Source organism: Nansenia antarctica (assembly GCF_963989245.1).
Source record: "Nansenia antarctica genome assembly, chromosome: 6".
Taxonomy (NCBI): Eukaryota; Metazoa; Chordata; class Actinopteri; order Argentiniformes; family Microstomatidae; genus Nansenia; species Nansenia antarctica.
In genome coordinates, this window is record NC_137676.1 from 55014389 (window position 1) to 55026438 (window position 12050).

Here is a 12050-nt window from a genome sequence, read left to right on the forward strand (position 1 = left end):
GTGTCTGTGTGTGTGTGATAGAGAGAGACAGAAAGAGAGAGAGAGAGAGAGAGAGAGAGAGAGAGAGAGAGAGAGAGAGAGAGAGAGAGAGAGAGAGAGAGAGAGGGAGGGAGACTTAAAAAGACAGCGAATAGAAAAAAATGTAACGCAACCTTCACCCAAAGCATTCCTTCATTTTCGGCTCAAAATGGCTCTTCTTTTGAAGTGGTATCGACGTCCAAGCTTGATTACCATTTGAGATTGAACAAGCTCTGGCAAAAGGTAAAACACACACACACACACAAAGAAAAACATTGCTGCTGCTAGGTCTCTTAGTAACATCCCAGAGAGGGATTAGATTGAATATCCAGGGTATTCCTGACAAGGGGGACTTGTTTAAAGCCTGGTATTAACCCTGTGTTCCACTTTCACTCTGGGCCACTGCATCTGGGAGCCAGCTGGGGAGATGTGTGTGTGTGTGTGTGTGTGTGTACATACATGATGCATGTGTGTACACATACATGATGTGTGCGTGCACGTAAACAATGTGTGTGTGTGTGTCCTGTCATTTCCAATACAGCTGACCGACCCGTCCACCGTGCAGTCTTCAGACTGAGAAGGAACGGAGCCTCAGGAAGGTGAGGACGTATGACACTCTGTCACATGAGAGGCACAGCAGGAACACGTCTGGGTCCATCATACAGACGTCAACCTCTCTGGGTGACGGGAGATGTCAGGTTATCTCAACAGCATGTACGCATGGGAATATGACATCACCTACTCTGGTCCTAGACACTTTTTATTTGTATTTGTTATTAAACAAATTAGTTTCAGTTTGGTCATTTCCAGTTAAATAATGTATTGTTTGATCATATACAGTATGTGGTAATCTGGAACCCCATTGTTCAGCTGATGAAAAATACACAATCGATCCATTTGCTAAAAATGGTTTATTGGAGAAGAATACAGATTCTTAGAGAATAATGTTAAAACCAATATCCTTGCCTTCACCATACTGAAGAAACAAACCAACATTTGCTCAGCGACAACTACCCAATGGAAAATATCACAACTCAGACCCCAAAAGAATTAAACAAGCAAACAAACAAAAAAATCCTTTGCATGACAAACATTGACAAAAGAAAAAGAAGTAATAACCGGAACCTTCCACGGAAAACAAAATGGTTAAAGAACAACAGTCATAGGAATCACAGTCGTCACAACATGCTACAAAAAGATAAAACACAAAACAGTACAGGTGGAAAAACAAGAGAAAATAAAGCTAAATGTTAAAACACTAAGTATTCCTAAAGGTTGAAGTCTAGGAAGGTGATAGTCACAGTTGCAGAACACCGTAAAAACATTTCATTAGTTCTTGTCACAAGTAACCATCAAGTTTCTCATCTGCTTTGCAGATTATTTCATAAACTATTGTACCGCTTGAAATGGAACAGAGGCATGTCGGAGAATGACCAGGTGTGTTCATGAGTGTGTGTGTGTGTGTGTGTGTGTGTGTGTTGATGATGATGATGATCTCTGACTGGAACAATAGGAGATCATAATTAAATGTCTGGTGTCGAGTGTTAGTGACAAAGACCAAGGCACTCGACTTGACCTCAAACACCAATTCTAACAACAATGAGGGTTAGAACCGCATCTGCCTTTACAGGCTGGGCACTAGGCTGGGCTCTGTGCCTGCAGGCATTCTCAGCCTGCATAGGAGTGATTGAATAGGGCTTCCCACATAGTTATGGCTTTGTTTTGGTTCGTTAGATTCACAGTAACAATTTCAGGAGTGTTTTTTGACAAAAGGGAGAAGCCAAACATTCTTAATGAAGTACTGGTCAACAGTACATCAAATTTGCACTAATTACACTAAAAGATACTCATCAATTGAATCTTCCGATAAAATTGTACCCATAGGCGCAGTAACAGTTTCATAAACAATCATTAACAAGGTCTATAACTTTATACATTTAGTTTCAGCGATTAATAAGCAATTCATATTGCATAATCCTCTAAAAGAAAATACAATTTCCCAGTTTGATCTGTTGACCCTAACCCATTTCATTCTTGAAAATACAGGACATTGCACATTTTTGAGAAACCAAATTCCTATGGTGAGTTAAATAATGCACAGCACTCAGTGTCGTCAGACAAAGACCAGTGACAGTATCTTTACGAGAGGGAGAGAGGGAGGGGGAGGGAGAGAGAGAGAGAGAGAGAGAGAGAGGAGGAGTATGTGTGTGCATTTGAAGGCAACGTCCAGAGGTGAGCCACGGTGCGTGGGGATGAAGAGCGTTAACCGTTGAGTGGTCCCAGTGTCACATCTTTATAACCGCTTGGAGTCGCCGTGTCTGCCGATGTTGCTGTCGTAGTCTGATCGTGACTCAGGCCTTCTCCAGAGACTTGTAGTACTCCTTCAGTACAGTCCAGGCCTTCGGCGCCATGAAGCCTTCGGGTGGGTTCTGTCCCTCGCGAGCCATCTTACGCATGCGCGTCCCCGAGATGAAGTCAAAGTCCTGTTTGCTGGAAATAAGAAAGAAGCCAGTCGTTAGGCTTCAGGGAGACGGATGGAGTCATAAACTAACAGAGCGCAGGTGGGAGAACATGTGCGTGACTGAAAAAGTGGGGCGGGAGAGATCATCTCCTGGAGGGAAATTCAGTTCATATGCTTGAAATGAGAGCATAGACAAAAAAAGGATGTATATATATATATGTGTGTGTGTGTGTGTGTGTGTGTGTGTGTGTGTGTGTGTGTGTGTGTGTGTGTTTGTGTCTCAAGGTAGCAGAGGATGGAGAGAGAGAAAAACAACAACAAAAGAGACACTGAAAACTAAACAACAGAGCCATCAAATCCAAACCTTCTGCTACACTTTTCCGCCTCTAAACAAAACGGTTCCAAAATAAACTCCGGCGTAAAAAAAACGTCTGATGAACACAGCCAATTAGTCGGAAACCCGAAAAGCAAACATTCCAGCGACTACGGAGCCGTCTAAATACATAAATCCAATCTCCGACGGCTCCCACATTATGGGTAGGTAGGGAATACATGTTCATTAGTGATTAGATATTGATTCATTTAGACGACACAGGCGCCCGCGTGCGTGCGTGCGCGGGGGGGGGGTAGAAAAATAAATTCTTGGAAATACAAAGCAACATTCCTGCTTCGCCACCACTGTCACAACCCCACGTTGTGGTAATCACAGCCCTCCTGGTAATCACATTTGTCAAACGCGGTTTGGTTTCTCGGTGGTTTGCTGTCATGTGGTGGGGGTTCTGTGCTATCCGAGCATTTCGTATAGATTTGCGCCGTTGGGCCCCCCTACAGATGAAACCGTATCGTGGGTTTCTCTAAGAAGCAGAAGGAGGGTTCTCTGGTAACCTGCTGTTGTGGGGGAGGCAAGAGGAATTGAAACAATTCGGGAGGCAATGACGTAATATCGCGCCGATTCTTTTATTAATTTAATTTACTTGGTGTCAACCTCCTTCCTGAGGTATGGTGTTGTAGTATGTGTTGTGGCGGGCAGAACATTTAGCCACTCTCTCTGGTTTCACCCGGTCCTTTAAAAAAATCCAGGTGGAGGCCAACTCTACTCCAGTGTGCTAGAGCTGGGCAGGATCAAAAGCCTGCCCTACTGACCCTTAAGGCTAGATCTCTAGTGTGGTTGATCTGCAGACTGACTGGCTGCTTTAAATGATTCCTCTTCTATCTACTAGCCATTGTTAAATGTGTTTGCCTCTGTTCATACAAACATGGCAGGCTGGCTGGCTGGCTGCTTGGCTGGCTACATGGCTGGTTGGCTCGCTGGCTGGCTGCTTGGTTGGCTGGCTGGCTACTTGGCTGGTTGGCTGGCTGGCTGCTTGGTTGGCTGGCTGGCTGGCTACATGGCTGGTTGGCTGGCTGCTTGGTTGGCTGGCTGGATGCTTGGTTGGCTGGCTGGCTACTTGGCTGGTTGGCTGGCTGGTTGGCTGGCTGGCTACTTGGCTGGCTGGTTGGCTGGCTGGTTGGCTGGCTGGTTGGCTACTTGGCTGGCTGGTTGGCTGGATGCTTGGTTGGCTGGCTGGCTGGTTGGCTGGCTGGCTACTTGGCTGGCTGGTTGGCTGGCTGGTTGGCTGGTTGGCTGGCAGGTGGCAGAGAGCAGTGGGCCTGCCCGGGTGTCAGCAACTGGGCTCCTGTTTTTACACCTCCCAGACAACAGGCCATCTCTCCGTTCCACAGGAAGTAATGGATAGCCTCCCCCTCCTGACAGGGGCACTGGCCCGCGTTCAATACATCTTCACCTACTTCTCGCCAAATAAATTGCTGTCAGCCTCTTGGATAATCAGACTGTTTGAGATGTCTTATTTGCCGAGATTTATGGCTTCGAGGTGTGCGTTTTATTTTTGCCGTTCTAACACCTTCAGGGCCTGTTTTACGTCCCGCTGTGGGAAGGAGACATTCTTGAACCGCTATCAAGTGAACCTGTCCACTTACCCTCCATCTCCATTTCGCGGTCCGAAACACCATGACGAAGAAGCTGTGATAGTGAGAGAAGAGGAGGACCGGTTCTTCCAATAAGAGGGGGGAAAGGGCAGAGATGGAGAGAAAGCGAAGCGAACTCCGTCGAGGACACTTAATATGCGGTCAAAAGAGAGAGAACAGCTTGAGTTGATTTGAGCCATTACACTTTAGAGAGAGAAGGAGAGAGAGAGAGAGGGAGAGAGAGAGAGAGAGAGAGAGAGAGAGAGAGAGAGAGAGTGAGAGTGAGTTTCAGGGGGATCGCTGGCAATTAGGCCAAGCATCCATATTCGTCTCAACTTTGGCAAGGCCCGAGCAAATGTGCAAAGAGAGGAGCGGCCCCAAGAGCAGACGGAATGCCATAAATTTCGGGAGGCGCCAACCGGAGCCTTTGAAATTCCGAATGAGCGTTACCCTCTGCTCCGCTTCCCTCTCTCCCTACCGCCGGCCCAGCGCTGACAGGGTGGGAACGGGGAACGCTGCTGTGGTGCTGCTAGGTCTCTCTCTGACAGCCCTGCGCTTCAGGTTTCATATTAAAAAACAGTATAATTTCCACCGAAAAAACTACTTGATTCACTGTTACATAACGCCATTGTGACATTAATTACGAGCAATTATTTGGCTGGCTATAGAAGATATCTTGTGTATGATGTGGTCGGGTCTCCAGACGGCACTGTACTGATTTCAGAGCTAGAAGAGGTTTGTTTAGAAGAGGAGGATTCGTACTAAGTAGTATTACACACACACACACACACACACATACACATACACACACACACACACACACACACACACACACACACACACTCACTTGAAGCAACAACGGTTGTTACTCTGTGACAGGCGATTCCTGTGCCTCCGAAAGTCAGGAAGGAAGTAAGCTCCATTTCTTAATCCCATGGTTAGGTGAACCTAAAGTAGGTGAGTGGGGGAAATATTTCCTCACAGATGTGTCTTGTGTTCTTTTTTTTTCGTCCTGTAGTCATATTCATGGAATTCTTCCGAATTTCTTGGAAATACACAGTGTTGTATTGAACCCCGTCAACATCAAATACCTTTTTTCAAAAAACATGCGTCATGGAAAAACAAGTCAAGTCCTTTGATCATTCCGATTTTCATGTTTTTGTCATCACAAAAACATTAAATGCTAAACATTAAATGCCAAACATGACTCTATAATGTTGCTTGAAAAACTTGATAGCGGGGGCAGTATCAAATCCCAAAACGCAGCGAGAGCTGCATGATTTGTGTTAGTCATCGTCCACAGTCTCCTGATGCAGACTTTAATTAATAGCAGTTCTCTGTGATTTCCGACCGACTTCAAAGCTCGGAGAAAGCCACAAAACGTTGTAAGAGCATAAGAAAGCAGAAAAAAAACACACAAGTTCCTGTTATTCTTGGCTCCGGCGTCCCACCGTAGATAAGAATAAAGTAAAGAAAAACACGCAAGGAAGGAGGAGGGAGGTTAGACTGGAGAAGCCTAATGAATGATCAATTAGTAGCATCGGGTAGGCTGCATACTAACGTTTACAGGCTGGCAAAACCCCCTTACCAGCAACCAGAGCTAACTTTAGCCTGCCTCAACAGTAAAACCTGGTCTGTGGTGTCAACCCGAGGCGTATACTGTAGCTGTAGGGGAGGACGTGGCTCAGGACGTAGAGCAGGGAGTCTAGTGATCGCAAGGTCAGCGGTTTCGATCCCTGGCTTCCTGTCCACGTGTCGAGGTGTCCTTGGGCAAGACACTGAACCCCAAATTGCTCCCAATGAACGGGCCCGGCGCCTTGCATGGTAGCTGCCATTGGTGTGTGAATGTGTGTGTGAACGGGTGAATGAGAGGCCGTTGTAAAGTGCTTTGGATAAAGGCGCTATATAAGTGCAGTCCATTTACCGTTTATAACCTATACTCACTAAACACTTCTTCCACTCCTATTAGGAACACTATACTAATACTGGGTAGGGCCTCCCTTTGCTCTCAAAACAGCCTCCGTTCTTCGAGGCGTTGATTCCACAAGATGTTGGAAACATTCCTATGAGATTCTGGTCCATGATGAAGACTGCATCTCGCAATTCCTTTCAAGCAGGATTCACTTTCAAGCTGTGAATCCTGTTCTACCATATCCCAAAGGTGTTCTATTGCAGTGTCTCCTAAAGATTGATTTGGGTCACCAAATCAATTTGCTGAATTTCTTCCATCGTCTTTTATTTAACATGTATATCTGCAGTACACCTCTGAGCCACATCGTGGGTTTCCTACCACACTTTATTTGTGTGTGATTTATTGCCATGCAATGAACTTGTCAGTCAATTGTTGGAATTTTGTATTTTTGCTCTAGGCGCAGGGTCTAGGCACACTCACGGTGTCCGGCAGGATTCAGCCAGATTCTGCAGCCAGCCACAAAAAAATGGATGCTTGGCTAATAAAAAGAAAGACTAATAAAAAAGAAAGACCCGGCTAAAGACCAGACAGCTAACGTTAGCTAGACAAACTACCTACCGCCCGCGAGGGAAGGGTGCCGCATCAATATGCAGACGGACCGCTGTGCCGACAGCCCTCCCTGCATGTGAATGCTCTCCGCTTCTCTGTTACAGTACATGTGTGAAGACGGTACATGTGGGAAAACTGTCAGCATCGTGGTCCGTCGGCACAGCGGGTGGGCCCCGAGGGAAGCCAGCTAACGGTCACATTCAACCCACTGACGGCACAGATGGAAGGGTCGAAGGGTCGAGATGGAGAGGATCAGGTGGAGAGCCTCCTACTAAGAAGAGAGAACCAGGAGGAGGAGCAGCTTATCTGAAGACTAAAGGCAGGAGGTGGGTTTCTCAACCTGGCACGATGAGGGCACAGATGTGTACGATTGGATGGTTTTACGTAAGGTATGTGATTTTACACAAGGTATGTGTGGGGAAAATGAATTTGTGGAGGACTTGCTATTGTTTATTGTTTATTGTGGATCCCCCTTAGTCTACACCAAGGTGAGACTACTCTTCCTGGGGTCCAAACACATAACAAATACAAATACAAAAATATAATAAAAACATTGTGGTAAGTACAGGTATACAACCTAACAACACAAAACAAAAACAAGTTAATTTAAATCTCACTCAATATTCATATCAGTCAGATATCATATCATATCAGTCAGATATCATATCATATCAGTCAGATATGTTGCTTCCTGGAATGACAGGTGAACACATATTGTGTGTACTGAGCAACTACGTGGTTACAAAGTGCGGGCTGGACTGGGGCAACTGTAAAGGCATAACAAGTGGCGGGGCCACAAATATTTCTCTAAATAACTCTTGTTGCCCTTCTCTGTTTTTATTGTGCTTTATTCTCCAGTTTTGTAACCTTGTATCTTGGCCAGGTCTCCCTCGAAAAAGAGATTTTAAATCTCAAGAGACCTCCTGGGTTAAATAAAAGATAAAAAGAATACATTAAAATACTAAATATGATTGGCAGAAACAACAGAGTGTGAAAAGAATCAAGGAGAGGCAGCTGGTAAGGACATGGTGTGGAATCATTGTTTTCCGTTCGTCGACGGGCGTTGGCATTCTTGACTGAAGCGCTGAAATAAGTTATCCGCGTTGTGAACTTTATTAAAGGCAGCGCACTCAACTATCACCTTTTGATCAGCTGTGTGCACTGAGATGGGAGCCAGACCGTTCCACTTACTGTTTCATACAGAAGGGCATCGGCTCTCCAAAGAGCTGAAGACTTTCTGAACGGAGAAATGAAATTCATGCTTTCCTCCTGGAAAAGAAGTCCCCCCCCCCCCCTTTGACGATTTGTTGATGGGCACACTGATGATCGCCTTGTCGCGAGGACAGCACGTCGTGAGGGAAAGCACAACAATTTCTTTCCGAAAATTGGAAACATGTGCTCGCTTTCCAAAAGTCCCCCGAAGCTGTGGCGTGCAGGACTCCGGGGGCCCAAACCCAAGCCTGGACATATATCCCACTGTGTTACAGCACATTGAAGAACATGATGCCACTGACACAGCTGTGAAACATCTGACCGGATTTATTCAGACACACCTAGTTGCACTCATCGATCATTTTGATCGCTATTATCCAACGGAGAGATATGACGTTTCAAAAAAGCCCCAGCGTCATTGCTGGAACTGGGACTAACTGGAGAAACAGAACTGTTCCAGCTTGAGAAGTGATCGCACTTCGGTGAAAAGAAGACATGAATGCATGACCGTATCTTCATTCTGGATAAGCATCTCATCTGAATAGCTTAAGTAAAGCAAGCATTTTGCTACTCATCCTTTTCACAACCACATGGTCCACAAGTGCGACGTGGCTTTTCTGTTCTCACAAAAATAAAAACACTCTCCTCTTGTACAGCGGACTGCAATGCAATACTAAAAAGCAAGCATGCCCACCTATTACAGTAGCCAGGTAAACAGCACATCATGTCCCTAATGAGATTTGACGAAGAACAGACCAGATGTGGAAATAGGTATGAGCATTTCCAAAAACGATCAACAAGTCTTTTTGAATGTTCGTATTGTTCTGATAATTGTACTTATAACATTGAACCTTGTATGAAAGGCTAGCGTACATTCTGTTTGTTTTACTGATGGAAATAAAAACAATAGAGGTAGCCTGTTAACGCCACCTAAATGCATTTGTTTGGTCTCATTTCTAAAGTATTTAACATGTTAAATCACAAAGTTGTGATTTCTCAAACATATATCTCTTTGAAATGGCTGGTTTACCTATTCAAGATAATGTAAGGTGATGCGGAAATGGCAGGAAAAATGGTCAGGAACGTTAATTTATGCAAATTCGCTCTCTTCTCATGACTTTGTGATTTGAGTCGCAATGGTTTGTCAGTTTTAAAAAGTGGGCCCCCAGAAGAAAACATTCCCCACACCATTACACCACCTGAATGAATGAGAAGGTATACAAGATGTTCCTAATAAAGTGTTCAGTAACAGTGAGTGTAGTATAGTATACATAGAAGGCATAGAATGCAGTCGTTTAGAGCCATAGTACAGTACAGATAAAGTGAGGCTAAAGCTGCTTCGGTGAGAACAGTTCACTTATTCATCACCATGACAACGCAATTATCCTTCAAAACCTCGAACGAAGTCATGCCAAGACAGAGTATCAGCTTCCTTCTTTCTTTTTTTTTGATAAACTGATACATATACGTATATTAGTGTGTAACATCACCCTCTACAAATCACACACAGCAAAGTCCTCAAGGATTTATGAGAGGAAACCAAAAGAAGAGAATGACAGGGAGAGTGGACACTTACTTATTGGGGTCGTAGAAGTCCATGGCCTTCTTCACCTTGTTGTACGCCGCCACCTTGAAGGGCACGATCTCCAGGGAGATGAGGCCTGGCGCCATGGTGAGGACCTTGGCCCCGTGCGTGGGCTCGTAGAGGTCCTTCCCTGTGTCGGGGTGGGGCATGCCCGCGGGGTCGCGACCTACGATGTAGAAGTTGGCCCCGGCCACCATTCTGGCTCGGCAGTGCCACTGCACCTGTGCATCATGGGAAAAGGGCTCTCTGGTCATTGAACATGGAAAAACATAACATGCTCACTTTTTTTTTACTTTGAACATTTCGGTTGGAAAAGGGAGACGGGAGGAAGTGGGTTTGGTGGTCGGGCAGCGTCGGGAGAATTGAGAAATCAGGAAGTGGAAGGCGTGTTGTGGGGAGAGGTGAGGTGGAAGGACAAACAGAATTTGATTACCTTGACAGATTTGCAATCACGTATAGGGAGCGGAAAGAAATCACCAAATAGGCAAAAATACGACTGGATAACTGCTGTAATTATATAGCAAAGCACTTTCCTCAACAATAAACAGTCCATTACTGTAATAGAGCTTAAAATGAAGGTCGAACAAATCCCCAAAACACATCATATTCTGACAACAGACAATACTCCGACTGTTTTTCTTACCACACATTTACAGAAACGACAATAACTCGAACTCGGGGTGGACGTTTCGAATGACTTAAGCAAACAACAAAAACAAGAACACTTCCTCAACTGTTTTGACATATTTCACCACCGTAAACTCCTTCCAAGAACCCAAAAAAAAAAAAAAAGTGTATTAAAGTCAATCTAAAAGTCTGGTCTAAGTCCCATTGGCTGACATTAAAAGAACAGAATATGTTAATAACAACAGTTCAACTTCCCGGGCATTAGGCCTACAAAAGTTGGAAGAGACAATTGTTTTGTTAGCTGGTTGCCAGATTGGAGGGCCGGTGTGTCAGAACACGCCAAAGGTCATCTGTGATCTCGTAGGTATTCTCGAGTGAGAGTAGCAGAGTATTATATTATGATAGCTGCTTGCCAGGTTGGGTGGGGGGGGGGGGCAGTGTGTATCGAGATGGACACCCAGGGGCAGCTACAGTTATGAAGTATGGCGTGGCTCCCACTGCCTGATGGGAGATTTTTTTCCTTCCAGGCCTCCTGGTTGCCACCGGACCAGAACTCGGTCTGGTCTCAATGATTTGAGACCACAACCGTGGATGAGGCACTTAAAAGGGAGCAGAGCTCAACACAGCTATGTACAATCACATCTCTCCGAAAAAGGTGATTTGTTTACCAAATCACGGACTAACCCTGTGATTCTTTCCAGCTGCCCCCCACCCCCCTCATTTCTCGGAAGCATTTCAGGTCGGTTTACATTTTCTCTCGAGGCGACTTGGACATCGTCACGAAACATTTACATTCAAACCATTTAAGCAGACGCTTTTATCCAAAGCGACTGAACAATCAGAGATCACAGGGACAGTCTCCTTGGAGTGACTTAGGGGCTAAGAGCCTTAGTCAAGAGCACACTAGCGGTGGTGTTCCCCAGGTGGGATATTTGAACTCAAGACCTTTCTGATCACCAGTCCAACTCGTGACGTTAGAATTATAAGGTTCTGTCTCCATTTTTGTCAAAATAGAGTTTTTTACATAATCTGATCCATTAGGTGTTTATTAATTTATTAATTAATTATTTTTTTTGTTAGTAATTAATCAAATACAAAGGTTCCATCTCACAAAACATAATGGAATGTAAAAACGATGACGCTCAATATCTCTGAACTACCCTAAACGGAGATAGAACCGTATAATTCTAAGCTCACGAACTGACTATCCACTAGACCACTAGAAACAACCCCCTGATATCCCCTCCCCCCACCCCCCACCCCCTGCCTCCGTCTTCCTGCTTACCTCAGTGGGTCCGGCGTACATCATGGGCGAGGGGAAGATGGCCACGATGGTATTGTCGGGCTTGAGCACGCCCTCCTCCAGCACGGCGGCGTGCTGCCTCATGCGCCAGGCGAGGGGCACGTCGTCGTCCTTGGTCCAGCCCCCCAGGGGGTGGAGCAGCAGGACGGGCCGCCGGTAGCCCCGCTCCAGCAGACGCTTGTGGGTGTCCTGCATCAGGAGGGCGTGGCCGTTGTGGACCGGGTTACGCAGCTGGAAGGCGAACACCGCGTCTATGGGTGGAGGAGGGAGGTGTGAGAGAAAGAGAGAGAGTGTGTGGAGGGAGGTGTGTGAGTGAGAGAAAGAGAGAGAGAGATAGAGAGATGGATAGACAGACACA

General features: G+C 45.6%; 1 protein-coding gene across 1 annotated transcript in view; it reads right to left on the reverse strand.

Annotated features, from left to right (window-relative positions):
- Positions 1-2369: 2369 nt before the first annotated feature.
- papss1 (3'-phosphoadenosine 5'-phosphosulfate synthase 1) overlaps positions 2370-12050 on the reverse strand; it is a gene marked incomplete at its 3' end in the record, with an annotated part of 29760 nt that continues 20079 nt past the window's right edge. Inside the window, exons 10-12 of the mRNA XM_080533405.1 lie at positions 11675-11943; positions 9754-9983; positions 2370-2508 (exon numbers count right to left, since the gene is read on the reverse strand). Of these exons, the coding sequence (XP_080389531.1) occupies positions 2370-2508; positions 9754-9983; positions 11675-11943 (638 nt within the window). The remainder of the gene's footprint in view (positions 2509-9753; positions 9984-11674; positions 11944-12050) is intronic.